The 26066-nt window shown below is 58.0% G+C and overlaps 1 protein-coding gene across 2 annotated transcripts; it reads left to right on the plus strand.

Annotated features, from left to right (window-relative positions):
* The first annotated feature begins 3843 nt into the window (after positions 1 to 3843).
* LOC114497610 (protein-arginine deiminase type-4) lies at positions 3844 to 26029 on the plus strand. Of its 2 annotated transcripts, XM_036025384.1 has the most exons (16): positions 3844 to 3987; positions 7102 to 7282; positions 9444 to 9510; positions 10979 to 11046; positions 12251 to 12368; positions 14005 to 14130; positions 15709 to 15887; positions 16057 to 16160; positions 17209 to 17320; positions 18770 to 18877; positions 20524 to 20678; positions 21707 to 21848; positions 22098 to 22200; positions 23008 to 23078; positions 23538 to 23675; positions 25558 to 26029. In XM_036025384.1, exons 1-16 carry the CDS (start codon positions 3896 to 3898, stop codon positions 25789 to 25791), a joined length of 1998 nt encoding a protein of 665 aa, XP_035881277.1. In that variant the 5' UTR covers positions 3844 to 3895; the 3' UTR covers positions 25792 to 26029. The 2 variants fall into 2 exon arrangements, with proteins under 2 accessions (XP_035881277.1, XP_035881278.1); XM_036025385.1 differs by lacking the exon at positions 25558 to 26029 and having other exon boundaries at positions 22098 to 22204; positions 23538 to 23663.
* Positions 26030 to 26066: the final 37 nt, after the last annotated feature.

The raw sequence follows: 26066 nt of genomic DNA on the forward strand, positions 1-26066 counted from the left end.
TGACAAGGAACCGCCGCTGGGCCTCTCTCTGAGGCAACTCCGCCTTTGAAGAGGTGAAGGCCAACATTAAAGTCAGTCCCACAGTTGGTTCTTTGAACCCTTCTTGGGCCTTTAAATGAGTCTCCGCATCCTGAGAAACTGCACCTCCGTGTTAATTACATTAATCTGAAACATCTCACTCGCAGAAATTACAGCCGCCCCGGGCAGTTCCCAGGGCTCCGGCGAGCAGGGACCTGCGAAGGGCGGGGCCGGGCATCATTCAGAAATGCACTCTCAGGTGAGTAACACTACCCAGGAAGGTCCTAGACAGCGCTGTCATTATGTTTACTTATTTTTTTTTTCACTCCACTGATGCAATCCTCAAGGGATTTGAGGCCACTTATAAGAAGGACATAGTCAGCAAGCTGGTGATTTAAAAATAGAGGGAAGTAAAACACCAAAGCAGGAAAAAATTAGGAAATGTAGGTGGGGGTGAAGGGCAAACGTACCCACATATGGCCATGAGGATCAAACCAGGGAGTGTGGTTAAGGTCGGGGTTAGGGTCTGAGCCTCCCAGCGGCCCACGCAGAGAAAGGAGTCCGAATTAGCCACCCAGCTCTCGTTTTCCGAAGGAAGGCAGCCGGCCACAGGACTCCCGCCACACGGGCATCTTGATAGAAGAATGTGGAGTCAGCGCCCTCCACCCCGTTGCAGCACCAAACCAGAGAGAGATTCCGTGGGGCGGAGCCTCTGTCGCTCACCTGCAACAGGTGAGTGATGCTCACCTCCCTGGGCGGTGGGAGAAGGAGACCAGTGCCCGGCAGACATGAGCACCCAGCACACGTTCATTCCTCGCTTTCTTCCCTCCCCCATCGCCACAGCATCCGCCCTCCTTCACTGTGTCCGAGACAGCGCTGTCATCCTCACCCGTACTGTGTGTGGCCACGATCGCTCTGGCTCTGTGTCCAGCTCGGCGGCAGAGCCTGGGGGTGCGGCGGCGACAGAGCAGATGCGGCCCCTGACTCTAGGGGGCTCACAGTTCGGAGTGCAGAAGAAAATGGGGAGCAGAAGGAGGGAGGGGTGAGAAGCGGTCCGGCACCCCGCGGCAACAGGGCACGGCAACAGGGCGCGGCGAGGACAGTGACGAGGCATCGTCAGGACTGTAACAGCTTCCGTTTTTTCGGTTCTCTCACCTGAGCGGGGGACCGTACTGGTCAAAAACAGCACGAGAAAGGAAACCTGCAGACACAGCGATGAGCCCACGAGTGCAAAAATCCTAAGCAAAACCCTTGGCGAACTAAATGCAAAGAGGATACAAGGCTAGATCACACACCACCAGATCAAATCAAATAGATCCCAAGAATGCCCAGTTTGCCTTAGAAAGCCAGTTCAATAGGTTAATAGAGCAAGGAAAAAATTACACAACCATCTGAATAAATCCGGAAAAAAAAACCCAGTTGATAAAATGTCCATTTATGGCTTTAAAATAAAGCATAAGCTAAGACTAGACAGGACCACCTTTAACCTGACAGAGAATATGTATCAAAGTGGCTCTCACAGGGAGGCCCGCAGACAGCAGCCCCCGCATTGCTGGGACCCGTCTGAAATAAAGCCCCTCCGGCCTCACCCAGGTTCACTGAATCGGAAACCAGGGCTGGGGGAGCCGAAGACGGGTGGGCAGCAGCCTTCTGTGCTGGAGTAAGACCCCCCAGGGCTGCGGGTGCTGCTGGAGCCCGTGGACGCCGACCCACAGGACACCCACCCCGTGACCGCGCCTGACGTGTGGAAGACTTGAGGCCGCCCACCTGGGACCAGCACAGGGCGCGTGCCCTGCCACCCCTTCTACTGAGCGGAAGGTTCATGCAGTGTGGCGAGGCAGGAAAAGGAAAGGAAAGTTGTGAGGACTGGAAAGGCACAATTCTACGTGTAGGAAATCCAAAAGAACCTCTAATCTATACAAATTAATAAGACGGTTTAGCCAGGCTATCGCCGTAAACCCAGCATGTAAAAGCCCATTGCGTTTCTGTGTGCCAACAGCAAATAGCAAATGAAAAAATTTAAATGTGCCACTTACAGTAGCAATAAAAGTGAATGAAAGCAAGAACAGAACCTGACGAAAGATGTATAAGACCTTTTATGGAGAAGACGATACAACTGCTGGAAACATTCGAGAAACTCTACACTAATGGAGAGAGAGACCGTGTTCAGACACTGAAGGTTCGGTGTGGAGGAGATGGCGATTCTCTTATGAATGAATGCAAACGCACTTAGAATTGCTATAGGGGGTGTGTGTGTGTGTGTGTGTGTGTGTAGGACTTGTAAACTGATATTAGATTTTATATAGAACTGTTAAGAGCCAAGAACCACTAGGTCACTCGTCAAGATGAAACCGTGAGCTAACTTGCTCTACCAGATATTAAGACTTACAATAGCCCTGACTGGTGTGGCTCAGTGGCTCAGTGGATTGAGTACCGACCTGCGAACTGAAAGGTTGCCGGTTCGATTCCCAGCCAGGGCACATGCTTGGGTTGCAGGCCAGGTCCCCAGTTGGAGGCGTGCAAAAGGCAATTGATCGATGTATCTCTCACACACTGATGTTTCTTTCCCTCTCTTTCTCCTTCCCGCCCCCTGTCTCTAAGAGTTAATAAATAAAATCTTTTTTTAAAAAGACTTATTATAAGACTGTAGTAACTAAGACAATGAAGAATGTAAGCAGAGACAGACGAACAGACCGATTTCATAGACCAGGGGGCCCGGCATTTCTTTGTGGAGCGGTTGGAGTTGGCAAACCCGTGTACTACTCTGTCGCTGCTGACACATATTATTTTCTCCCAGAGGCTTATTTTTTATTCCCTGAATCTGTCTTTTAATAAACAGAGTTTCTCAATTTGGATACAAAGTTTCTCATTTCTTTCCTTTCTGTTTTGTTATTGTTATTGTTGTTGTTGTTGTTGTTCTTTGTGGGCCTGGCCAGAGGCAGGCAACCGTGTGCAGGAAACACCGGCCTCCCGCCCTGCCACACACGAGCTGTGGCACCTTGGGAAAGTCACCTTGCTTTGCTGAGCCTCTGTTTTCCCTTCTGTAAAATGGGTAGCGACAAAAAGCTCCTCTATGCCTCACATTGTAGGAAGGAGTAGATGTTACAAAATCGGAAAAGCACATGCCACGTGGCAGGCAGCGGATGCGTCTCACGCTCAGGAGCAGGGTGCCTCGGGTTCAAATCGTGGCTCTCCCGCTTTCTCGCTGAGCATCCCGTCCAAGCCTGTTTCTTCTGCTATAACATGGCAATAACGATGGAATCAATGTCGGAGAGCTGCTGCCGGAACGGAAGGAGAGAGTGATAGCAGTGCCTCCTTCACAGGCCGCCTGAGTGAGTTACCCCACGTGAAGCCTGGGGAAGGGTGCCCGGCACACAGAAAACACCCTGTGGGCTGCCCAGCCTGGGGGCCTTGTCCCAAGCCGGGCTAGTCTTCCCGTGTATTGCCCGGGCCGTGACCTCTTGCCTAAGGTCTCGCAACTTCCCTGTGTTTCCTGCCTGACCCGCTCTGATGGCCCCGGTTGGCACAGCCAGACGAGGCTGGCGGGACGCAGGTGTTCACGGCCCCAGGCAGGGATGGGTCTACGGCCAGGAGGGCCCGGACCTGCGATCCCACCCCTGGGCCACGTGAGCCCTCCGCCTCTCCTGGGGAACTGACAGAGCCAGCCTTCCTCTGATTCTGCAACCAGCACCCGCGGGGTCAGTGGCAGGTCTGGGACAGAGGAGGGGCCAAGAGCACAGGCCTCGGACCTGAGTGGGGAGGGGCCAAGCCACGGAGCCACAAACCACAGGTGCTGCTGACTCATGGCCTCAGCTGGGCGATATAAAGGAACCAGTCCAGGGGCTTCCTGCTGCCCCAGGGACGAGCTGGCTGAACGATGGCCCAGGGGACAGTGGTCCATGTGTCCCCAGAGCAGCCCACCTATGCTGTATGTGTGCTGGGCACCGAGACGCAGCTGGATGTCTACGGGTGAGCAGGGACGCCCGGGGGGCGGGAGCGGGTCCGGCGACGCTGGGCGAGCAGGCCCTGCTGGCACAGGACCCGTGGCTGGGTCAGGCTGCAGGCTCCAGCCTCTGTAGCCGCTGCGGGGCACAGGCTGGAGAGAGGAGACCTGAGCAGCCCTGGGTGGTGCCGCTCGGGGCAGTGGGTTCTTTGCCATGTACAAGAGGGAGTTCCCTGGGGCCTCACCACACATCAGGTACTGCCACTGAGCCCATGGGAGCTCAGAGAGGGTCTGTGACCTGCCTAAGATCACACAGCAAGTGCGCCCTGAAAGCAAGGCTAGACCCTGGACTCCATGACCCACACGTAGCTGGTTCCTGGCACAGTTAGCCACGCCCCACCCCGCAGCCAAGCCTCCCTGCGTGGGTGTGTAACAGTGCAGGTGTGAGGAGACAGGCTCTGCCATGGGCGAGGCTGAGGCGGGGGCCCGGCCCTGCTGTTGGCTGGCTGGGCCGCCGTGGGCAGCGGAACCTCGGTTCTCTTCCTAAAACACAGCCAGGTTGGCACCCCCTCCTCGTCCAGCTTGACCTCCCCCCACCTCACTCCCAGCACACACACGCCTGCTCGCCTTTGCTCAGCCGTGCCTTCTGTCGCCGGGCTTGGAGCCCCGGGAGTGACAGACACGGAGGTGGGGACGGACCACACGGGCTCGGGCGCCTGCTCCAGAGCCATGGTTACAACTCTGCTAGTGCATTTCGTTCTCTGTTTCGAAAGTGCTCTCGCTGGACCAGGAATGACATTGATTGCATTTGAACCCAACCCCGCTGGCCTGCGGTGAACACGGAAGCCCGTGGAGGGCTCTCCGTCGCGCTGCGGCTGGGGCTGGTGCAGGGCTGCACGCCTGGCCCCTCGTCGTGACTTCTGACCCTCACGACATACTGTGTTCTCAGCACTGTCATCATGCCCATTTTGGAGACGAGCAGTCTGGGCCTTTAAGAAGTGAAAGCATCTTAAAGGTCATGACCCGAGGTCACACAAATTAAAGATGGCAAAGCCAGGAGATCGGCACCCAGGACTGTCTGAGCCTAACCTCGCCTGCCTCCCCAGCACACGCTGCCTGTGGGTGCCGCTGCGGGGCTGGCCTCGCTGGGCACGGCTGCCTGCTTGGTGGAGTTCATGAAGCTTCCATGGGGCGTGGGAAAGGCCCAGAGCTGGGGGGAGGGGGCGTCCGGGAGGTGCCAACCACGGATGATGGTGAGTGTTCTGAAGCTGCCAGCCGTGGGCTCCTCCTCTTCCTCCCAGGGTCCCCTGCTCAATAGGAGACCACTCAGGGTGACAGTGAGGAGCATGAACAAGCGTGTGAGTGTGCCCGAGCCTCAGTTTACACATCTGGAATGGGAAAATCAACAGCCACCCTGCTGGGTCATGGTGAGGTTAAATTATGAGAAGCAGGCCAGCTGCCTGCAGAGTGGCCCCGCTTTCCTGGGAGGGTTGCACGCGCCCCTGCCCGTGAGGGTGTTGCAGACTCACGGGTGGCCGTGGCTTAGGGAGTGCTGGGTGCACGAGTGGGAGAAATGGTGTCGCTCACGTGGGGCACAGGTTCTCCATGCTCCTCCACGGAGGCTACTGGAAGTTACAAGATGAGCCAGCTCTGGCCCTGGCCGTGCAGCTCAGTTGGCTGGAGTGTCATCTTGCACACCAAAAGATTGCGGGTTCGATCCCCGGTGGGGGTGCATACGGGAGGCAACCATGAGATGTGTCTTTCTCACATTGATGTTTCTCTCTCTCTCTCTCTCTCTTCTGCTCACTCTAAAATCAATAAACATATCCTCGAGTGAGGTTTAAAAAAACATAATTTTGTCAGGTATGCCATTCTAAGATTATAGTTGTTTTTTCAATATGCTTTGAAAATATTATCCAATTGTCTGCTGGATTTTGTTGTTGCTATTCGAAAGTTTGCTTTCAGTTTTGATTGTTTTTTCTTCATAGGTAATCTGACTTTTCTTTCTGGATACCTTTAAGTTCTTCTCTTTGTCTTTCGTGTTCTTCAGTTTAACTACGTGTGTGCGTACATGTGAGGGAGTGTGTACACGAAGAGAGTCCTTGGAGATTCTTCTTACTTCTCATGACCCCAGCAGTGTTTTTAAATGTATATGTGTATACGCCCTGGCTGGTGGGGCTCAGTCGGTTCGATTCCCGGTCGGGGCGCACGCCTGGGTTGTGGGTCCATCCGCAGTCAGGGCACGTGTGAGACGCAGCCAGCTGGTGTTTCTCTCCCTTGCTTCCTCCCTCCTTTCCCCGACTCTAAAATCAGTAAGCACGTCCTCTGGTGAAGAGAAAGAAAGGATATGTATATTTTTCCTTTTTACTGACTGTGTTGGGTGACACTGGCTAACACCATTGTACAGGTTTCCGGCGCACAGGTCCACAACACACCACCTGTGCACACACTGTAGTGTGTGTTCACCGCCCCAAGTCAAGTCTCCGTCCCTCCCATTTGTCCCTCCTGTACCCTCCTCCGCCTCCCTCCACCCCTCCCCCAATTCCGCCACACTGTTGTCCCTGTCCGTTAGTTTTTCTCTTCTGTCCCACCCCTCCCCCACCGCCCCCCCCCCCCCCCCCCGCGTTGCTGCCTGCCTGCACCGCCTCTATGGAGCAGACCCAGCCGTTCTTGAGAGACGGGCCTGCAGCGTACTGGGCCGCCGCTCCAGCAGCAGCAGGGGTCTGTGCGGTTTCCGCACAGGCACGGCCCTGAGTGTGCGTGTGAGTGTGCACACGCACATGTGTATGGGGGCAGTAAGCCTCCGGGGGTGCACAATGCCCTGTGCACACAGCCTGTGTGTGTCTTTGGCGTGCACATCCCTCCGCCAGCTCCCTAGGACCAGTGCATATCCCTCCGCCAGCTCCCTAGGACCAGTGCATATCCCTCCGCCAGTTCCCTAGGCCCAGTGCAAGCCCTCCAGGTCAGGGACTATTTTCCGGTCTCTGGCAGCCTCCCGACGCCTCCCATGGTCGGGGTCGGACTGGCTGCTGTCTGGTAGTGATACTTCGGGCCGGGGGGAGGAAGAGTGCTGGGGGAGCAATGGTGGGCTGGGCCCTGCCTCACCGTGCCTCCCTGTGCTCCCCGCCTCTGTCTTCCAGCTCCGCCCCCGAGGGCTGCACGAGCTTCGGCATCCGCGCCTCCCCAGGAGTGGTCGTGGACGTCACCCCCAGCCCTCCAGCCAAGAGGAATCCCACAGGTTCCTCCAAGTGGCCGCTGGCCCCCGGGCTGGAGGTGAGCCTGGGGGTGAAGGCCGCCAGCAGCAGCACAGGTGACCAGAAGGTGAGTGTGGCAGCCGCGGGGTGGGAGTGGGGATGGCTCTGAGGGAGGAGGCCAGCAGTCTCAGCAGCTCAGGTCCCCATGGTCTGTCCTGCACGGACCCAGGGCCCCACCCTGGCAGCGCCTGCGTCTCCCTGAGGAAGCTCATGATGGCTCGTCCCAGCCACAGCGTCCCCGCAGACAATAAATATAGGGACACCAGGGGGCTGTCGAGGCCAGGGTTTTGACGATGACAAAATTCATCTACTCAGCAAAGGTTTGATGATCAGCCACCACATGCCGAGCACTGCCCGGCACTGGAAACACAGAAGTAAAGTAAACAAGACGGGTGGGGGCACAGCCTCTATGGGGCTCAGAACCCACAGGTGAGGGCGTCAGCCACCCTGCAGCTGAGCGACTGCAGATGCCGGTGCTGCAGAGCCGCAGCCAGGCAGCCCCGGGAACTCGGGTCCATGCCGAGAACCTGGTTCCCTGCGGCCGCTGTCACAAACCACCACAACTGTCGGCATAGCGCGGCAGAGCTGCACTCTCCGGCAGTCCCGGGGGCCCGAAGTCTGACGTGCAGGTGCCGGCAGGGCCGCGCTCGCTCCAGAGGACCGGGAAGAAGCAGGTTTTTGCCTCTTCCTGCGTCTGGTGGCTGTCGGCGTTCCTAGACGAGGGGCCTCATCACTCCGATCTCGACCTTCACGGTCACGCTGCTTCCTGCTCTGTCCATCCAGTCTCCCTGGGCCTCACCTCAGGTCATTGCGTCCAAGGACCGCCTTCATGATCCAGGGGGATCTCATCTCAAGATGCTTACTTGCATCTGCAAAACCTTTTTTCCAAATAAGGTCACACTTACAGGTTCCCGAGATTAGGAGGCTGGCATATCTTTTGGGGCACCACCCTTTACCACTGCACCCTCATTGGCTGGAGACGCCAACAGGAACCTCTGGGGTTTCCATGGAGAACTGGGCCAATGGCCCCTTGTTCCCAGCAGGACAGGCCGAGCAGGCTGCCCCCTGGGGCAGAGAGTTGTCGCCTGCTGTAGGAGCACAGGGTATCAAAGCAAGTTGGGGAAGCTGCAACCAGGGAAAACTTCCTGGGGGAAGTGGCAAGTTGAAGGATGGTATATGAATGACCCACCCAAGAAGAGAGAGCTCTACGGAGGGGATGTGGCCTGGCCGCTCACTCTGGGTGAGGAGAGGGTGAGACCCGTGTTGTGGAAACCGGGGAAGGTCTGTATGGCAAGACAGGAAGGTGGAGAGGGAGGTGGGAGGGAGAGAAAGGCTGTGTTACAGGGCTAGGCGTCAGGGACCTCATTTTGTGAAGGCAACAGGGAGCCAGTGAACGCATTTCATCCAGGGAGTAGCACGGCTGCACTTGTGTGTTAGAATGACCCTGCGGGCTGCGGTGCAGGGAGCAGACTGGGTCCAGGCTCTGGACTAGACGCTTGGTCCAGGCTCAAGGTGACGGTGGCTGGGACATCTCTCTGGATCCCCACGATCTACAGAGCAGACCCGACATCTCAGTATGTCCCCTCAGGAGCCCCTGGTATTCCGTTGGCAGCTCCTTGGATTTGCTTTGGGGAACTTCCCTCTGCCATTTTGCTTGGAAGTGTCAATCCTGATGCTCCGGCCTCCTCTGGCAGGGCTGGGCCAATCAGATGTGTCCTTTCTGGATTTTATTTTTGTTGTTGAACTTTGGGCAATGGGGGTTATTTTTTCTTACTCAGGACAGCACCTGTCCTGAAGGGACTACCACCCACCCAAATATCCTGCTCCCCAGGTCCCCAGAGAGCTCAGGCTCCAGCCTTTCCAAGGTCTGCTCGCCTCTTCTGCTTGGCCGGGGCCAGTAGCCATGGGTTATCACCAGCGCTGTCCCCCGATGCCTCTTCCACCACCACCTCTCCTCTTAGGAGATGCACTTCAGTGTGTGGCTTCCTGTCTCCCCTAGGCAGTGTAAGCCCCCCATCTCCAGGCTCCCATGGACCCCTCATCCATGCATCGCAGCCATCTGAGCGTTTGCTACCCCTCTGCCCCCACAGTTGGGGTGCTCCCTAGCAGCTGAGACTTCTTGCCATTCCCTTGTCTCCTCAGCATCCGGCCTTGATCTGGCACATAGGAGGGGGCCAGTTCATGTTTGTTGAATGACTAAGAGAAGTCACTCGTGGTTTGTTCTACAGGTTCAGATTTCATACTACGGACCCAAGACCGACCCAGTCCAAGCCCTGCTCTACGTCACCGGGGTGGGTAAGTGGCCAGGGTCCTGGAGCCCCACCCCTCCTCCCCTCTGCACACAGCCTTTCTCCAGGACAAACCCCGCTCTGGCGCTTACTCAGACCGAGCGGAGGAAAAGAACAATTTCTGGCCGGGCACACTGGGTGGCTCACAGCCCCAGTCGGTGCTGGGGAGAGAGGATGGTTGCAGGGAGCTTCGATTGCATCTTCATATTTTGTTTCTCGACTTAGGAAGTGGTACGTGGATTTTTCAGTGCATGAGCCTCTATGTCTTTTTGACCGACTGCTCATGAGAAAAAAGTAGACGATGACACTGCCTTCTGCGATCCTGCAGGCCAGTGTCCCCAGGTCCCCTTGCTCGTACCCCAGAGTCACCGGTTGTGCCCTGTGAGTGGTCAGCCTGGACTCCTATCGAGGAAATAGTCTTAAATAGGTACACTTTTTGACTTGACCTCATCCCGAACAACAATATAATGACATTATGATTATTATTTAAATGTGCATTAAATATATGAACTGCCTGTGAAAGCTTTGGCTTTCATGTCATTAACGAATTTCATTTATTCATACCCATTCATGTCATCCATGCACATTTTAACAATAATGATGATAATAATAAAGCAGTAACTCTCTACCAGGCACTGTGCTAAGAGTTTACCTGTAAACCTTACAACAGTCCAACAGAATTGGTGCGATTATCCCATTTTACAGATTGAAAACTGAGGCACCAGAGGTAAGCAGACTTGCTCAAGGTCTCTCAGCCGGTTAGTGAAGGAGCAGGGAAGTCCCAGCCACTAAGCGTGACACTGCCCTGGCCCCTCGCTAACCCCTGGCTGTGAATGTGGTTAAAAGGGCGGCTGGGCCGGCCTCACACTGCGGGCCCCGAGGGCCCTAAGTCACGGCTCTCTGTCACTGGGATGACGTTTCTGAGGAGGAAGGAAGCAAACATGCTTCCTCGGCATTGCTGCTCAGACAGAGGAGGCACGTTGGGGGACATGATTTGTGTCCAGGGCAGTCATGACACACACATCATAAAGCTCCAGATGGGGCTGAAGTAACCACAGCAGCCTGAACCCCAAGGCCTCTGGGGGCTGGAGTCGGGGCCAGAGGCCTCTGACAGCCCGGAGAGGCGTCCCTGCAGGGGATTCACCCCACACGTCTCAGTGGGCTGCGGCTGGGAATTCTTCCTGAAGTCCCCGGAGGTGGCCGGACATGCAGCGCCCGGCTGGCACCACAGCCGTGGCGTGGCCCCCCTCCAAGGGCAGTACGCATGGTCAGAAGCCCCAGCTCTGCTGTCTGAATTGCAGTCCGACTTCTTCTTGGGGGGAGGGGAGGACATCAGGGTGTCTCCTCTGAAGGGGAGAAAGGGGGGGCCTGGGTGTAGCCAGTGTCTCGGGGAAAAGATTGTCCTTTTGGACCAGGCTGAGTGCCCCAACCCTGCACCCTCACCAATACTCTCCTCTTACTTGGTGGGATTTCAGAAATCTCCCTGAGCGCGGACATCAGCCGCACTGGCAAAATGAAGCCGACCAAAGCCAAGAAAAACCAGGTATGCTCAACCTTGCCCGAAACCCAGAATGTCCCCGTACCGCTGCTGGGTTAAATGCTGGGCTATCCTCTAGCACCCCCTGGTGGTGATGGCATGAATGGCGGTCTGTTTTACACACCCCGTGTTAACTGGAAGACACAATTCAGGAAGAACGAGACCAAGAAGGAAGTTCAAACCACCATTACCATTTTCGTTCACATATCTCCCACCTCTTATAAAACTAGATTTTCACTGGTTGTCAGTTCAGAGAACGTGATGCTCTACAAACTGGAAACTACAATCACCCAGCTGGTGCACAACAGAGAGGAAATTTGCAGGCGGGTCTCCACTCTAGCACAAAAGTCCCTTACCCTGGGCTTTAAGGACTAGTGGGAGAGATGCCCCAGGGCGCTGCCCCTGGGGTGTGAATAACAAAGAGAGGAAGAAAGGGCAGTGGGTAGGGGAGGGAAGGAGCCAGGCGAGGGCAAGGGGTGCAGGTTACAGAGAGAGAGGAGGTGGTGTCTGTGGGTGAGGAGTAGGCTGAACCTCGGTCCCTGGATATACCTCCACGGTCCATGGATAAACGTCAGGGCCACCCTGGAGCTTCAGAGCTGCCTGCATAACCTTATGCTGAGTGCCTTGAGGGAGCTATGACCTGTCACAGGAGGAAGCTGTCTGTCCAAAGTGGGGGAGGAGTTCCAGCTCTGGGAGTGGAGTGTGTCTTCCCTAAGTCCCGCCCCAAATGCAGTCACTGCCCCTGGGGAGCGGGGGGGCAACGCTCACCCACCAGCAGGAGGCGTCATCACTGTTAGGAGGGGCCGCTCCATTTGCTGTCATTGTCAGACAGACAGCATCTGGCTGCTAAGAATAGTGCCTGTACTTTGGTGAGTGAGTAATGAAGAGCTCCCATAGGAGTAACTGTTTAGATTAGGATCTCGGTACAAGTATTTAGCCCAGTTTGGTTTGCCAATCCAACACATTTTAAAAGCTGCTGCAAGTCTACGGTGCGGTCACGGGCTCCTTGTGTTACGTGGATGAATCGGGGGTTTGGTGGATCTGCTCATGACTTGAAGGGAAGGCAAAAGTCCACTCCCGGGGACCAAGGAATTTCAAGGTCTACAAACAGTTTGAGGCCACTGGGATGCTGGGGACAGGTGGCTATGCTCCCCCAGGGGGTCAGAGGGACACACACAGGTTCTTACCCATCTCTGCTGGGCGTCCACAGAGGACCTGGACCTGGGGCCCCCGCGGGCAAGGCGCCATCCTGCTGGTGAACTGTGACAAAGACAATCCGAAATCTCCCTCCATGGACTGCATGGATGGTCGGGTGCACGACAGGGAAGGTAAAGACCCTGACCCTCCCCAGAACCACGGGAATAGAGCTTCACCTGTTTATACAGCCCTCTGTGCTGAGCCTGGTACCAGGCCTCAGAAATCGGGGCTGTTGGAAGTGTGTCCTTGTTAGCATGTCCATCGTCTAGGAAAAGGAGCGGACAAGGGTCCTGGGAGGGCAGGCGGCCTGCCCGAGGACACAGGCAGCCAGAGAAGACTTAGGACCCACCCCGAGTGAGCCCCAGCGCCTCCCCCAGGCCCCAGTTCCCACACCCTAGACTGCGGCCAAACCCGAACTTCTGCTCTGGGGTCAAACCCGCGGCCCGAAACCATTCAAAACGAAAGTCTGACCGCTTCCCCCAGGCCCCGCTGTATGCCGGGCACGGCTTTGACGGTTTCAGAATTAGTACCGTATTTTCTGGACCATAAGACGCACCTAGGTTTCAGAGGAGGAAAATAGGAAAAAGAAATTTTTGAAGCCAACAGTGTGCTAAAATATTCAATAACATAAATAACATAATATTTCACCAATGTAAATATCAATAGAACTCAACAGCAGCATTGACAACCATCATTCCTCCCAAACGGGCCGGGAGGGGTGCGTCTTGCGGTCCGAAAATACGTTGATTCATTTGCCCCCGTGACACGAGGCGAAGAAGCATGTACTGTCTTCCTCCCCTTCACAGGAGGGGAAACCGAGGCATGGGGAGGTTAAACAGTTCCCTCACCATCACACACTAGTGTGTCCCAGGTCCCAGGTTTGGACCTGGGCACCCTGGCAGCAGGCCTGGTTCAGGGGCACATGGGTGGTGGCGCAGGCGGGACCCCTGCTGGCACGGCTCTGCAGTGCGGCCAGGGTGGACGGCACACTGCCACCTGCCTTGGGGAGGGGCACTTAGGGGTGGGGTCGCCAGCTGGGGCGGCGGCGGTGGCCCTCCTGGAAAGCACAGAGACAGATGCGTGCAGCCAACCTGGCCCGGTGCCTGGCACACAGCAGCAACCGCACGGCTGGCGGCCTTTGTGGGCACTCCCGGGCTGTGATAAGCACTCCATGCGGATGACCTCACTCTCCCCTCTGCGTGGGCCCTGCTCTTAGCCCTGTTGACTGATGATGAAACAGAGCTGAAATAATTCCCCTAAGCCTACCAAGATCCAGGGTTCAAACCCCGCCGACCCCAGCACCCTTAGCCCTGTGACTATCATTGAGCCTGGGACCATTGTCCAGCCCTCGGCTACTGCCCAGCTTGGCTCCACCCACACCTTTGTCAGAGGTTACTCTAGCTGGTCCACAAACTTCACTTCCCACTCGGGCCCAGGGGAGAAACCTTTCCACTTATTCGTTCCACAAATAGCATCCAGCACCTGCTATGGGCTAGGCATTCTGGGTGCTTCTAGGTTTCTAGGTTCTGGGCGCTGGGGCCAGAGCCATGAACGAGATAAACAAGGTCCCTCACTTACGTCCTAAGCTCATTCTAGTGGGAGAAAACCACACACCTGATTGGCTTTAACTCCAAAATGAGAAACACCCTTTAAATGCTGGAAAGAGCATAAAGAAAATAAAACCGGGAGACGCGGTGAAGGGCGGTCGGTGCTGGGGAGCGCAAGGTCACAGGGGCCTGCTCCTCAGGCCACACCTTCTCGCCCCAGACCTGCAGGACATGTCCCTGGTGACCCTGACCACAAAGACCCCCAAGGACTTCTTCGCCAACCATCAGCTGGTGCTCCACGTGGCCAAGTCCGAGATGAACAAAGTGCGAGTGTTTCAAGCCAGTTGTGAGTTGTCCTTGACCGCGATTTCGATGTTCCCTCTCTGCCCCCCCCCCCCGTAGGCACAGCCCCGGCACACCCAGTTTGGGGAACAATTCCTGAGCACCTACTATGTGCCAGGTTCTAGGAACTGAGGGCAGGGCAGTGAGCAAGACGGACAGTGTCTCTGGGTCCTCCTCCTGGAAAGGACAGTGACAGAATGCAGACAGACTCAGGCCAGGGTGCCTGGAACTGGCGAGATTCCTCTGAGAAGGAAATGACTTCCCTCCCGAGAACAGTTGTCATCTGTACCCGTGTGTGTGTGTGTGTGTGTGTCTGCCTGTCTCTCTCTCTCACACACACACACACACAGCTCTTCTTTAAGGAGATTTTTGGATCCACGCCGACTGTGTGTGTTAGGTCATCCTTGGTTGATTGGCGGGCATCCCGCCAATCAAAGCCGTCAGTGACTTCCCAGCCGCTCATGAGTGCCTGCTGCTACGTCAGCACCAGGCTCGGTTCTAGGTGTGAGGCCGAGCGCAAAGACCACGACAAGGGCCCTGGCGGGAGTCCCTTGTGTGTCAGAGGGTTGGGAGAGAGGACGGGTAAAATAATTAAGTAGAACGCTTAGTGCATCAGGTGTCCTTGAATGTTATGTGGAAGAATGGGGCAGGGGAGGGGATGTGGGTGAGGGGTGGAGTCGGGGGGACGGGGGGACAGGGTGGTCAGGGCCGGTGTCCCCCATAAGGTGTCATTTGAGCAGGAGGTGTGTGGGGACAGCCATGGGGACACCCTGGGGAAGGACATTCCAGGCAGCGGGCGCTGCAAGTGCGAAGGTCCTGAGGCAGGACGGTGCCTGTAGGCTGGAGGGGTGCAGGGGCCTGGTGTGTCTGGAGCGCAGTGTGCGTGGTTTATGGAGAAGGTGGGGGTGCGGAGGAAAGGGCAGAGGGGCAGGGCCGGATCAGCAGGAGGCGCGAATGACTTTGACCTCTTGGCTGAGGGAGCGGGGAGAAGCTCTCTGAGAGTTTTGTGCGGAGACACTGCTTAATCTGACTTACATTCTAAACGTTGGTTTGGTGACCCGCCAATTCCTTCCCTCCGCGGAGGATTGCCTCTTCCAGGAAGCCTTCCCTGACCCTCTGGGCTTCCCTCCCTCACAGTACTTACTAGCACCTGGGGTTTTGACTGTCTTTGCCCCTGCGTACTCACCCAGGAGACAGTGTACTGCCTGGGGACCAGGACAGCGACTGTCTTCTTGGTCTTCCCAGGTGTCAGCTGAGTGCAGGCGCTCAGGAATGAATGAATGCATGCATGAATGAATGAATGAACAAACGATGTGTATTAGACTTCCTATCAAGTCGGAAGTGGCTCAGGCACTGCCCTCACTCCATTCCTGGACCCCCAGCCTGGGTTGGAGGGAGGGTGGTATGTCACAGGTGCAGCTTCGGTCCCTTTCTCCTGAGGGGAGGCTCCAGCCAGGTTTAGCTGTGAGGGGCCCTCAGGGGTGACATGAGAGGGCCCTGAGAAGGCGTCACAGGCCCAGGAGAAGACGGGGTCTTCGGAGGTCAGGACACACACCCGAGCCTCCCCGGCTCTCTCTCCTAGGGGGCAAACAGCCCTCCGGGTACCGGGCGATCCTGGGGCCCCTGCAGCCCTCCCACGCCCTGCAGCTTCCGGGCGGCCAGCACAGCACGGACTTCTTCGTGGAGGGCCTCGCGTTCCCGGACGCCAACTTCCCGGGCCTCGTTTCCCTCACCCTCTCCCTGCTGGACACGTCCAACCCGGTAGGCGGAGATGGTGGCGGGGGGGGGGGGGGGGGGGGGGGGGGGGGGTGTGCCTGGGCTTCCTGGCAGTGGCCCAGTGGGGGAGGGGTGCAGAGCCCAGCAGGGGAGAGGTGGTAGCAGTTGGGCCCTGGCTTTTGTGACAGCCCCTCCCCTGCCCCTCCCCCTGCAGGATCTCCCCGAAGCCTTGGTGTTCCAAGATAGTGTGGTCTTCCGCGTGGCCCCCTGGATCATGACGCCCAACACTCAGCCCCCAAAGGAGGTGTACGTGTGCAGGTGAGGGGCCCTGGAGTGTGGGGGCAGGGCGCAGACACACCAGGGGGAGCCCTGGCCCAGGAGCCTGGAGCCTGGGGTTCTGGCTGCAGGCCCGCCATGCCCTTGCTGTGTGGATGGGAAAAACGGCAATCCCTACGACTGCTCGTGGAGGGCTTGTGGCTTGTGGGGAGCCACTCACAGGCAGGGCTCATCCCTGTGGCTGTTCCTGTCCTGTCCTGTGCTTATCCCCTGGGGGCCTGGAGAGTTGGCTGGACCTGCACGATGAAACCCTCAGAGCGTGGCTCTTGGACCTTCTGCATCAGAAGCTCCCGGGACTCATTTAAAATGCACGTTCGCCCTGGCTGGTGTGGCTCAGTGGGTGGGGCGTCCTTCCACAAAGCCAAGGGTCGAAGGGTCGACGGTTCAATCCCCAGTCAGGGCACATGTCTGGGTTGCATGTGAGAAGCAACCGATCAATGTTTCCCTCACACATCAGTGCTTCTCTCCCTCTCTTTCTCCCTCCCTTCCCCTCTCTCTAACAATAAATAAATACCATCTTTAAAAGTAAAATAAAAATACAATGCCCATTTCTGGCCGGCCTCTGTACTGTTGGGTCACGTACCTGGAGACGGGCCACGCGTATCGAGCTGGCTGCTCTGGGAGCCTCGGCATCCAGCCTGCGGTCTGAGAGCCCGTGTTAAGTATGCTGGGCTCTCAGGGGTCCCTCCCTTCTCCTCTCCCGGTGGAGTCAGGGGGGGAAGGGGTGAGAGTGCAACCTGGTAGTCAGGGCACAGCTGGAAGCCAGAAAGGCCTGGGTTCGAGTCCCAGCGATGTCCCTAGCCGGCCTCCCCACTCGGTGGGTTGTCACGAGGGTTTAATGAGATGATGTTTGCGGAGCCTCTTCTGACCACCCACTGTGCGCCTCCCCACCTCCAGCCAGGCCCGAGCTCTCGCTCCTGCCCTAGGGACCCTGCAGGGCTCTGGCTGGCCCCCTCAGACCGGGGCCGAGGCCACTGGCTGCTGCTGCTGCATTCAGAACACTAAGGGATTCCCTCTCTGTGCTTTCTAGGATATTTGACAATGAGGACTTCGTGAAGTCATTGACTGACTTGACCAAGAAAGCCAAGTGCAAGCTGACCGTGTGCCCCATGGAGGAGAGCATGGAGGACCAGTGGATGCAGGTTCGTGGCCTTGAGGGGTGAGCAGACCCCCTCCCAGGACCCAGGCTCCAGGGGTCCAGCTGGCGCCTTTGGGCCACCCTTCCTCGGATGGGCAGGGAGCTAGGAGCTAGGAGCCTGTCACAGTCCTTGCATGAGGGGACTCGGGCGAGAGATTCTACTGACATGTACTGCGGGCTGCTGCATGCCCACCGTGGTCACCACGGTGAAAGCCACCTTCTCATTTAAAACCTCTCTGACGACCTCCGGACAGGAGTCAAAGCTTAGGGACTAGAGCTCACTGCTCCGTCCAGTGGCCCTTCCTCCCAGCCGGCCTTCTAGGCTCGGCCACCAGACAAGGCCACACCCCTGCTCCAGCACCTTCCGTGGCTCCCACCTCCTCCTCCTCAGCCTGCGCCCAGGGCCCTCCCATTCTAGCTACCCTGCCCCCAACCCTCCAGCTCCCCCACCAGCCGGCCACCACACAGGTGACTCAGCGTCAACCATCCTGTTTCCACGCCAGGCGCCCCATCAAGCCACGAGCTCCCTGAGGGCAGACCCTGAGTCTCACTCACCTCTGCACCCCAGCGCCTGGCAGTGGGCCGAGCCTCTGGGCAGGTGGTGGGCTGACCCGAACTTCCTCGCTACACCTTTGCCTCGCCTTGGGGCTCTGCCGGGACTCAGCCCTTCCCAGCCTTGCACCTGGCTCCCCCACCCACACCTCTGCCCACGCTGTCCCTCCTCTCCGAGCACCTCCCCATTCCCATCCCCACATCCACAGCATGCCTGTCCACTCCCAGCTTGAAAGCCAGCCCTTGGTAAATGCCCCCAATCCCTCCAGCAGGAATTCTTCCCTCTTACCTCTAAGTGTCCTCCGCCCCCAAATAATGCCCCCCCCACATACTTCCTTTCTCGTCATTCCTTCTATGCTCAGTCAGGCTGAACCACATGAAATGGCAGATATGCCAGTATTCTTGACCTACCAGGATGGTAGTTTCATACGGTTCAGCCTAATCGTGATTTATGCCCATCATCACAACTGTCTGATGGAAAACAGCGGGATCTGCACCTGGTTCCTCTCTGATCCTTCCCCTAACCTGTCCCCCTTTATGGGAGGGCCACTCCTCCCTGCACTCCAGGCCCCGGTTGAGCAATGTTCCCTTCCCTGGCCTGTCCCAGCCTCCCTGGATCCCTGACCTCAAGGACAGTGCCAAGGCTTGCTCACCACGGGTCCCCAGCACCCGGCCCGGGGCACTCACCAGGTCTGGGAGTGAAGGACACTCCAGGGTTGCACAACACGTTTGCTGATAAGCTCTGCTTCCTCAGAGGCCCCGCCCTCTGGGGTCCCACATGAATTTGCCCTTGGCCACAAGGGGGAGAAAGTGTGGGTGGTTTTGTGCCCCCCACCCCCGCACTGGGTGCCAAGACCCAGGTGGCATGTCCACGGGCCTCACTTCTACTCACTCTGCCCAGGACGAGATCGAGATTGGCTACATCCAAGCCCCACACAAGACGATGCCCGTCGTCTTCGACTCTCCAAGGAACAGGGGCCTGAAGGAGTTTCCCATCAAGTGCCTGCTGGTAGGTGCGGGTGGGGTGCTGGCGGCTGAGACCCCTTCTTGCCCTGGGGCCTCCTTCTTCATGGCCCATCTCCCTGCTCCGCCTCTGCCACTGAGGGTCCCATCTTGCACAGGTGCAATTCCTGCTCAAGCAGCGAGCATGCAGGCGGCCTGGGCAGCGAGCATGCAGGCGGACTGGGCATTTTGTCATAACCGTGGTGAGATCTGGCTCTTCCTTTCTCAAAGCCCCTTCCAGCCATGATCTCACCTCAAGGGAGTCCTGCTGAGGCCGTGGCTGAGCCTTGGGCACATTTGTTCCCGGGCTCTGCCCGCCTGCACAGGGGGCTGCGAGGGAGCGGTGGTGAGCAGGGCCCAGGAGTACACAGGGTCCCGAAAGCCAAGTGCAGGAAGACTGCGTGGGTGTGACCGGCTGGCTCGATGCTGCTGGTGGGCCTTGCCTGTCGGGTCTGGCTGCGTGATCGTGAGGAGCAGTTTCAACGACACAGGGAGGCTGGAAGTCAGGTGGGCACAGGTTTTAGAGAGAAAGGAAGGACAGGACTTAGAAAGGGTGGGTTTTAAATCAGTAGAATCCCAGACCTCCTTGAGAGGATTTATCTCCCCAGAAAAAGGCACCCAAGCTCACAGTGTGAAACCTGCTCTCAGGGAGTCTGTGGCCCCATGATGCCCCAAGACACAGACCGCCGATGGTCTAGAACGCTAGAGTTCATGCCGCAGACCGAACGCTGGCCCCTCCAACACGTCCACACCCTGGTTCCCACACCCTGGTGCTGAAGGGGCTTTGCGGTGTGAGTTAGGGGTCTGCAGAGGGGAGATTATCTTGGATTATCTGGGCGGACCCTATGTACTCATAACGCTCCTTGTAAGAGGGAGAAAGGAGGGTGCATGAAGACCGGTGCGGGCGGAAACAGGTCACAGGTCGGAGACGGAGGAAGAGGCCACCAGCCTCGGGAGCTACAGGAAGCTGGAAAAGGCCAGGAAGTGGGTTTTCCCCTCAGGGCCCCCAGAAGGAACCAGCCCGGCCACACTTCGATTTAGTTCTGGGCAAAGGATTTCAGACTTCTGACCCCCAGAATTGCAAGAGAATAAATGGGGTGTCGTAAGGTGCTAGATTTGATGTGGCAGCCGTAGAAAACTAATACGGGGGCCAGAGACGTGTCGCCCGCCTGCCTTCTCGGGCAGATCCGTGTGGGGACGTCACAGCTGTTGGTGGAAGCTCATTCTGGCCCCAGGTGAGCGTGTGGGCCGAGAGAGCTCTCGGTGCAGACAGCTCGAACCCCGGTCCCTCCTCACACTGGCTCCGGGGCCCACGGAAGCCACGCGCATGCAGCCCTGGGCTTAATATGCTCTCTGCAAAATGAAAGTGGAAGTGGCATTTTGTCGGTTCATTACCATGCCCGAGTTAGTAACTGGGTTTGTGAAGTAGCTGGCAGGCGGGAGGGACCCCACAAATGCTCGTGCCTCCTCTCGCCCACACCCGACTCAGGGGCCCCTGCAACACCCCGCAGTCACGGTGCCTGCTATGGACCAGCTGCTGATGGCAACTGAGCTCCTTCCTGCGACCAAGCCGGTCTCTAAACCCGGACCCCACTCACTCTTCGCCCAGGGACTAAGTTCTCTAACCCTTACCACGTGCTTCTCCCATCCCAGGGTCCGGATTTTGGCTACGTGACTCGAGGCCCCCAAACAGGGGGCGTTAGCGACCTCGACTCCTTTGGGAACCTGGAAGTGAGCCCCCCAGTCACAGTGGGCAGGAAGAGATACCCGCTGGGCCGGATTCTCATCGGGGACAGCAGTTACCCCAGGTGAGGGGGGAGGGGCCGTGGGGGTGGCCAGGAGGACCCCGGGGATGCCGTGGAAAAGCAGAGGCCAGAGCAAAAGCCTGTCCTACTCGCCCCCAACCCAAGCGGGCTCAGCAACTGGTAGGGCGCGTGAGAGGAGTCAAAGTTCAGGGCAAGCAACAGGGGCTCGGGATCCCAAGAGATCCAAGTTCAACGTCTAGCGCTGCCACTTACATTCTTTCGGCCAGCGAGTTTTTGCTGAGCACCTGCTATGTGCCAGGCACTCTGCCAGGCGGTGGGACGGAATGAAGCCATGACCATGACAGACAAGTCCCTGCCACTATGGTAGTGGGGAGCAATGGGGCGGGTGGGGGGGAACAGGAAAGTCAACACATAAGATCATTTCAAACAGTGAAGAAATCAAGACGGGAGAGGCAGAGGCGGAGGTAGAATTGTGTTAGGGTGACCGGGGCGGGGGGGGGAGGGGGCTCTCCGGGGAGGAGGCTGTTGCACTGAGCCCTGATGGCAAGAAGGACGTGGGTGTGAAAGGTCTGGGGTAGAGAGTTCCTGGCAGACGAAAGAGCATGTGCAAAGGCCCTGAGGCAGGGATGCGCTTCGTGTATTCCTGAAGGCCAGAGTGGCTAAGCTAAAACAGACTGAGCAAGAGGAAGAGCCAAGGGCTAGATCACAAAGGACTTCGGAGGCCAGAGCAAGGAGAAACTGAAACTCAAAAAGATGAAGGACTGTCCCCAGGGCCACATGGCTAACGGATCACCAGCTCAGCAGGGGTCAGCTCCAAAGCCCATGTTCATTCCCACCCTCATCGAGGCTGGACTCTGGTTCTGTTTACCTTACTGACTCCATGCCTCAGTTTCCCCAATAAAACTGGGGTGAAAATTCCTGAATTCCTCAAATGTTAGGGGATGTAAGAGAGGCAGCCCAGGCTCCTGAGTCCCTTTCCTGACCCCTTTGCCGAGCCTCCAGCCCCACAGACCACCGTGCCAGGCCCTCCCCGGCCCTCCCATAACACTCCTTTCCTCCCGTGTGGGCAGCGCCACGAGCCAGGAGATGCACCAGGCCTTGCAGGACTTCCTCGCTGCCCAGAAGGTGCAGGCCCCTGTGAAGCTCTTCTCCGACTGGCTGCTTGTGGGCCACGTGGACGAGTTCCTGAGTTTCGTTCCAGCGCACAAGAAGGTGCAGTCTGGGGAGGCTGCCTGGAGGAAGCCATACACCTCCTTCCCGGGTTCCCAAGCACAGCTCTGCACTCGGCCTGGGAGGCCTGACCCCACATGCCCGGTTCTATTTCACCTCCTCCCAGGAGCGGGCAGGGAGGAGGTGGCCTGCCCGGGTCTGAGCCTACACTCCCTGCACCCTCCACAGAGCCCTCTTCCGTGGGAGCCCCATGGCCAAGCTGACCTCTGATCCCAGTGTTTCTGCCTCCAGGGCTTCCGGCTGCTCCTGGCCAGCCCCAGGTCCTGCTACAAACTGTTCCAGGAGCAGCTGAAGGCGGGTCACGGCGAGGCTGTGCTGTTCAAGGGCATCTCCAGTAAGTTGGCCCTGCCTCGTTCTTCTGTTCGGGCACCTTTGCCTTCACGTGGTCGCCTACTGCCAGATGGAGTCACTCAGGCGTCAGGTGTCTGCTGACCACCTGCTGTGTGCCAGGCACTGTGCTGAGTGCTGGGGCTGCTGTGTGAACAGGGGAAGGGAGTCAAGGCAACAACTGTAACACGGGGGCTTTAGGGGATGTCTGGGAGGAGCTCAAGGAAGGCTTCCTGGAGGAGGCAATGACCGAGCAAGCGCATGAGGGATGAGCAGGACTTGGCCAGGCAATTAGGGTGGTAGGACGAGAGGAAGAGAGACATTCCAGAGAGACAGAACAGTGAATACAAAGGCTCAGAGGCAGGAGGAAGCAAGATGCGTTCATGGACCTGAAAAAAAGTTCAGTGTGGCCAGAGCACAGAATGAAATGTTATTTTGTTCAGTCAAGTCCACAGACACAGACCAGGGTCAGAGGCTAACAAGTCTCCGTGGCCAAGAGTCCTCACCCAATATCCGTAGCCTGCTGCGCGGCACCGGGCAAGGCCCTGGCCTCTGTCTGCCCCTCGGTAGACAAGCCCCTTTGGAGCTAAGAGAGTTTAAAGGGGTAGAGCGGCACCTGTGATGAGAACCTACCCTGATAAAATGTTTTGTTACTGGCATTTGCCTCCTAGATCCTCACAACAAAGCTGTATGTTAGGGACCAGTGCAGCTCCATTTTACAGATGGGAAAACCGAGTCCCCCGTTGATTGCTAGGAAGAGGGAAGCAGACCTCTGAATTCATCTGCGTCTTTTTTTTTTTTTTCTCCACGACAGAAAAAAAACAGCTGACACTAAAGGACATTCTGTCAAACAAGAAGTTGAGAGAACATAACTCCTACGTGGAGGTACCAGCCCTGGGGTGCCCCGGAGGGCTCAACCGGGCAGAGCTGACACCCCCACCCCAGCCCCCTGCCCACCAGGCAGGGCCTTGCTCGGGCTGTGTGCTGGCTCCGTGGAGCGGCCCTGGAGTGTGGGTAAATGTGTGCGAGTGAGGAAGAGTATGGAGGGCCCAGTCACCACTGCAGGAACACGCACAAGGTGACAAGTGGAAAAGAGAGACAGCCAGGAGAGACAGGTGAACAATCTCGAAGAAGACGGGAAAGAGGCAGGAGAGAGGCCACACCCCCTGGAGGGCAGAGTGGCTGGGAAGACGGGGACGGAGGCAGGGAAGAAGGGAAGCACAGGTGTCCATGCTCCTTCCTGCCCCTGTCACCTGGTTCCTCCCCCTCCCCGGCAGTCCCCACCACGCCTAGGTGGGCCAAACCACGCTCACCGACACACCCCCACCAGCCCCCCGCCCCCAGAGCTGCATCGACTGGAACCGGGAGGTGCTGAAGCGGGAGCTGGGGCTGACGGAGCGGGACATCGTGGAATCCACAGCTCTTCAAGCTCCGTGCCGACATCTCCGGGGCCTTCAAGGCCGAAGCCTTCTCACAAACATGGTGAAGGAAGTGGCCGGGGAGGGGGCCCCCCTTTTCCAGTGGCCTTGAGTGAGGGAGGTGGCTGGGCTCTGGGCGCCGGGGGGCCTCGGTCGTCTCCTCATCTGCTGGGGATTTTTCACGGCCCAGCTGGCTCACAGAGCCCAGGGGGCATCGCCAAGGGCAGAGACGATCGTCACCCCCACTTGGCAGTGACGGCACAGAGAGGGGAGGGTCTCTGAACCAGGACACGCAGCTGGCAAGAGGAGGGAGAGCCAGTGCCAGGGGGTCCGGCCACAGAGCCCCCCCCTCTAACCGCTGGCAGCACTGCCCTCTCGGGGCTCCCACTGAATAGGAAGGGGGGTGGGGAAGAGGGGGGCGGGGTTGCTGAGGGCACCAAACAAACGCTCTTGGGCGGAGCCAAGCGCCGTGGGGCACCACTGGGTGGGCCGGGAAGGCCTCCTTGAGGAGGCGAGATTGGCACTGCTGTGGCCGGCACTCGCTTGTCTGAAGGGTGGGCTCGAGGCCTGATCCCACCTTGTCCAGAACTTTCAGCTGTGGACCCTCAGCACCATCCTAAGTCGTTGACTGTGTTCTTACCATTTCTCTGCCCCGTCACTCTGTCCCTTCAAAGAATACCAGCAACTTCGCCCCGGTTCTCCTGGGGCCCCTCTGCCTCCCCCTCCCCCTCCTGCCAGAGCTGGGGTTGCAGTTCCAGGGGGAGCACAGTGGTCTTCAAACTGGGTTCGAGGGCTCGGGGGTTCCAAGGCCGGGCCTCTGATCCACGTAGTGCAGATTTTTCCTGTTTTATGCACTGATGTTCTGCACACGGTTTTGTTTGGAGTGAAGGATTCCTTGGCCAAAGCAAGATAGGCAGGGGCACCTTCCTCTCACTCCCCTGAGCAAAATTCCTGGGCCCCAAGCATTTGTTGCTCCTCCCGTGCAGCCCCGCCAGGTCTCCCGGCTCTGGGTGGAAAGCCGATGCCGACGGCGGGGGGGCCAAGGCACCCCGAGTGCAGTCAGCAGCTGTGCCCACGGCTGACTGTGTGCCTTCACCGTGTGAGGCCCCGGGCGGAAGGCTCTGCACAACAAGCCACGGCTCTCCCAGGAGCCCACAGCGGGGCGGGCGGGGGAGGGGCCAGGGGGAGGCCCGGGCGGAGACATGAGGAGTGCGGGGCACTCCGTGTGGGCTGCGTCCGAGCCGCGACAGAGGCGACAGAATAAGAAGCCCCTTCGATGACTCGTGAAGAGTCCTGAGACTGAGCCTGCACCTGCTATGTGCCAACCCGGGGTCCTTCTCTAATCGTCATAGAATGGAAACGTGTGGGGCTCCTTTTGCTGCTGGGGCTCAGAGGGGTGACGAGACTGGCCTAAGGCCACACAGCTGCTGGGTGGTACCCAGGTTGGTCTGGAGCCGAAACCCTGGTCTTTCCATCTCACTAGCCCACCTCCCGATAATAACAGAGGAAACAGTCATTTGCATAAGTTATCACAGAGGCAAGTGCTACAAAAAAAGGTCGTCACATTCATCCATTCAACAGATATGTATTAAGTGCCTACGATGTGCCAGGCACTGCGCTGGGAGCTAATGGGAACATACAGGCATTTGGGATTCACAGGCCCCTTCACGCAGCGGGTGGCAGTCGAGCCGAGCTCAACTGAGTGAGAGACTTGGCCAGAAAGCAGCGGGTGGGGAAGGAGCCCGGCCCCCAGGGTCTGACAGACTGGGGTGCAAAGCTCTAGACCATCAGGTGGTCCGAGGTAGCCCACGTCACCCGGGAGGGCCTCCGGTTCCTCACCTGGGAAGTGGGGCTGCTATTTCCGAAGGTCAGAAGAAGGAGGGGGCGCTGGGATAGCGATGCAGACGGCACGCTGCCGCCCCTGACCGGGGACCTCCCCTCCGCAGGTGAACATGCTGGTGCTGGGCAAGCACCTGGGCATCCCCAAGCCCTTCGGGCCCATCATCCACGGCCGCTGCTGCCTGGAGGAGAAGGTGCGGGCGCTGCTGGAGCCGCTGGGCCTCTGCTGCACCTTCATCGACGACTTCCACGCCTACCACCTGCGGCACGGCGAGGTGCACTGCGGGACCAACGTGCGCAGGCAGCCCTTCTCCTCCAAGTGGTGGCACATGGTGCCCTGAGCCTGTCCGCCCCCCCCCCCCACCCCCAGCGTCTTCTCCCTTGGGAAGCCCCTGGCCCCCTGCAGCGGGGCACAGCAAGAGCGCTTGGGGACACTTCGGCCCCCCGGGGGTGGCCGCCTTCCAGGCAGAGGCTTGCTTGCTTCCCCCGAGTCCCCTCTGAAGATCCCCCAAGATGGTCCCGGCATCGCGAACTCAGTTCTGCTGTGAGAAGCTGCAATAAAGCTTTATAATCCCACGTGCGGGAGGCCAGGCGATCCTTCCTTCCTTCCTTCACT

This window comes from Phyllostomus discolor, chromosome 5 (genome assembly GCF_004126475.2).
Source record: "Phyllostomus discolor isolate MPI-MPIP mPhyDis1 chromosome 5, mPhyDis1.pri.v3, whole genome shotgun sequence".
Lineage (NCBI taxonomy): Eukaryota > Metazoa > Chordata > Mammalia > Chiroptera > Phyllostomidae > Phyllostomus > Phyllostomus discolor.

What these genes read in the sequence shown, in the direction of transcription:
- LOC114497610 (XM_036025384.1), top strand. Translation starts at nt 3,896, where the DNA reads ATGGCCCAGGGGACAGTGGTCCATGTGTCCCCAGAGCAGCCCACCTAT. An exon ending in GCAGCACAGGTGACCAGAAG is followed by an intron (nt 7,283 to 9,443) that starts GTGAGTGTGGCA and finishes TTTGTTCTACAG; the next exon opens with GTTCAGATTTCATACTACGG. An exon ending in GAAGCCTTCTCACAAACATG is followed by an intron (nt 23,676 to 25,557) that starts GTGAAGGAAGTG and finishes TCCCCTCCGCAG; the next exon opens with GTGAACATGCTGGTGCTGGG.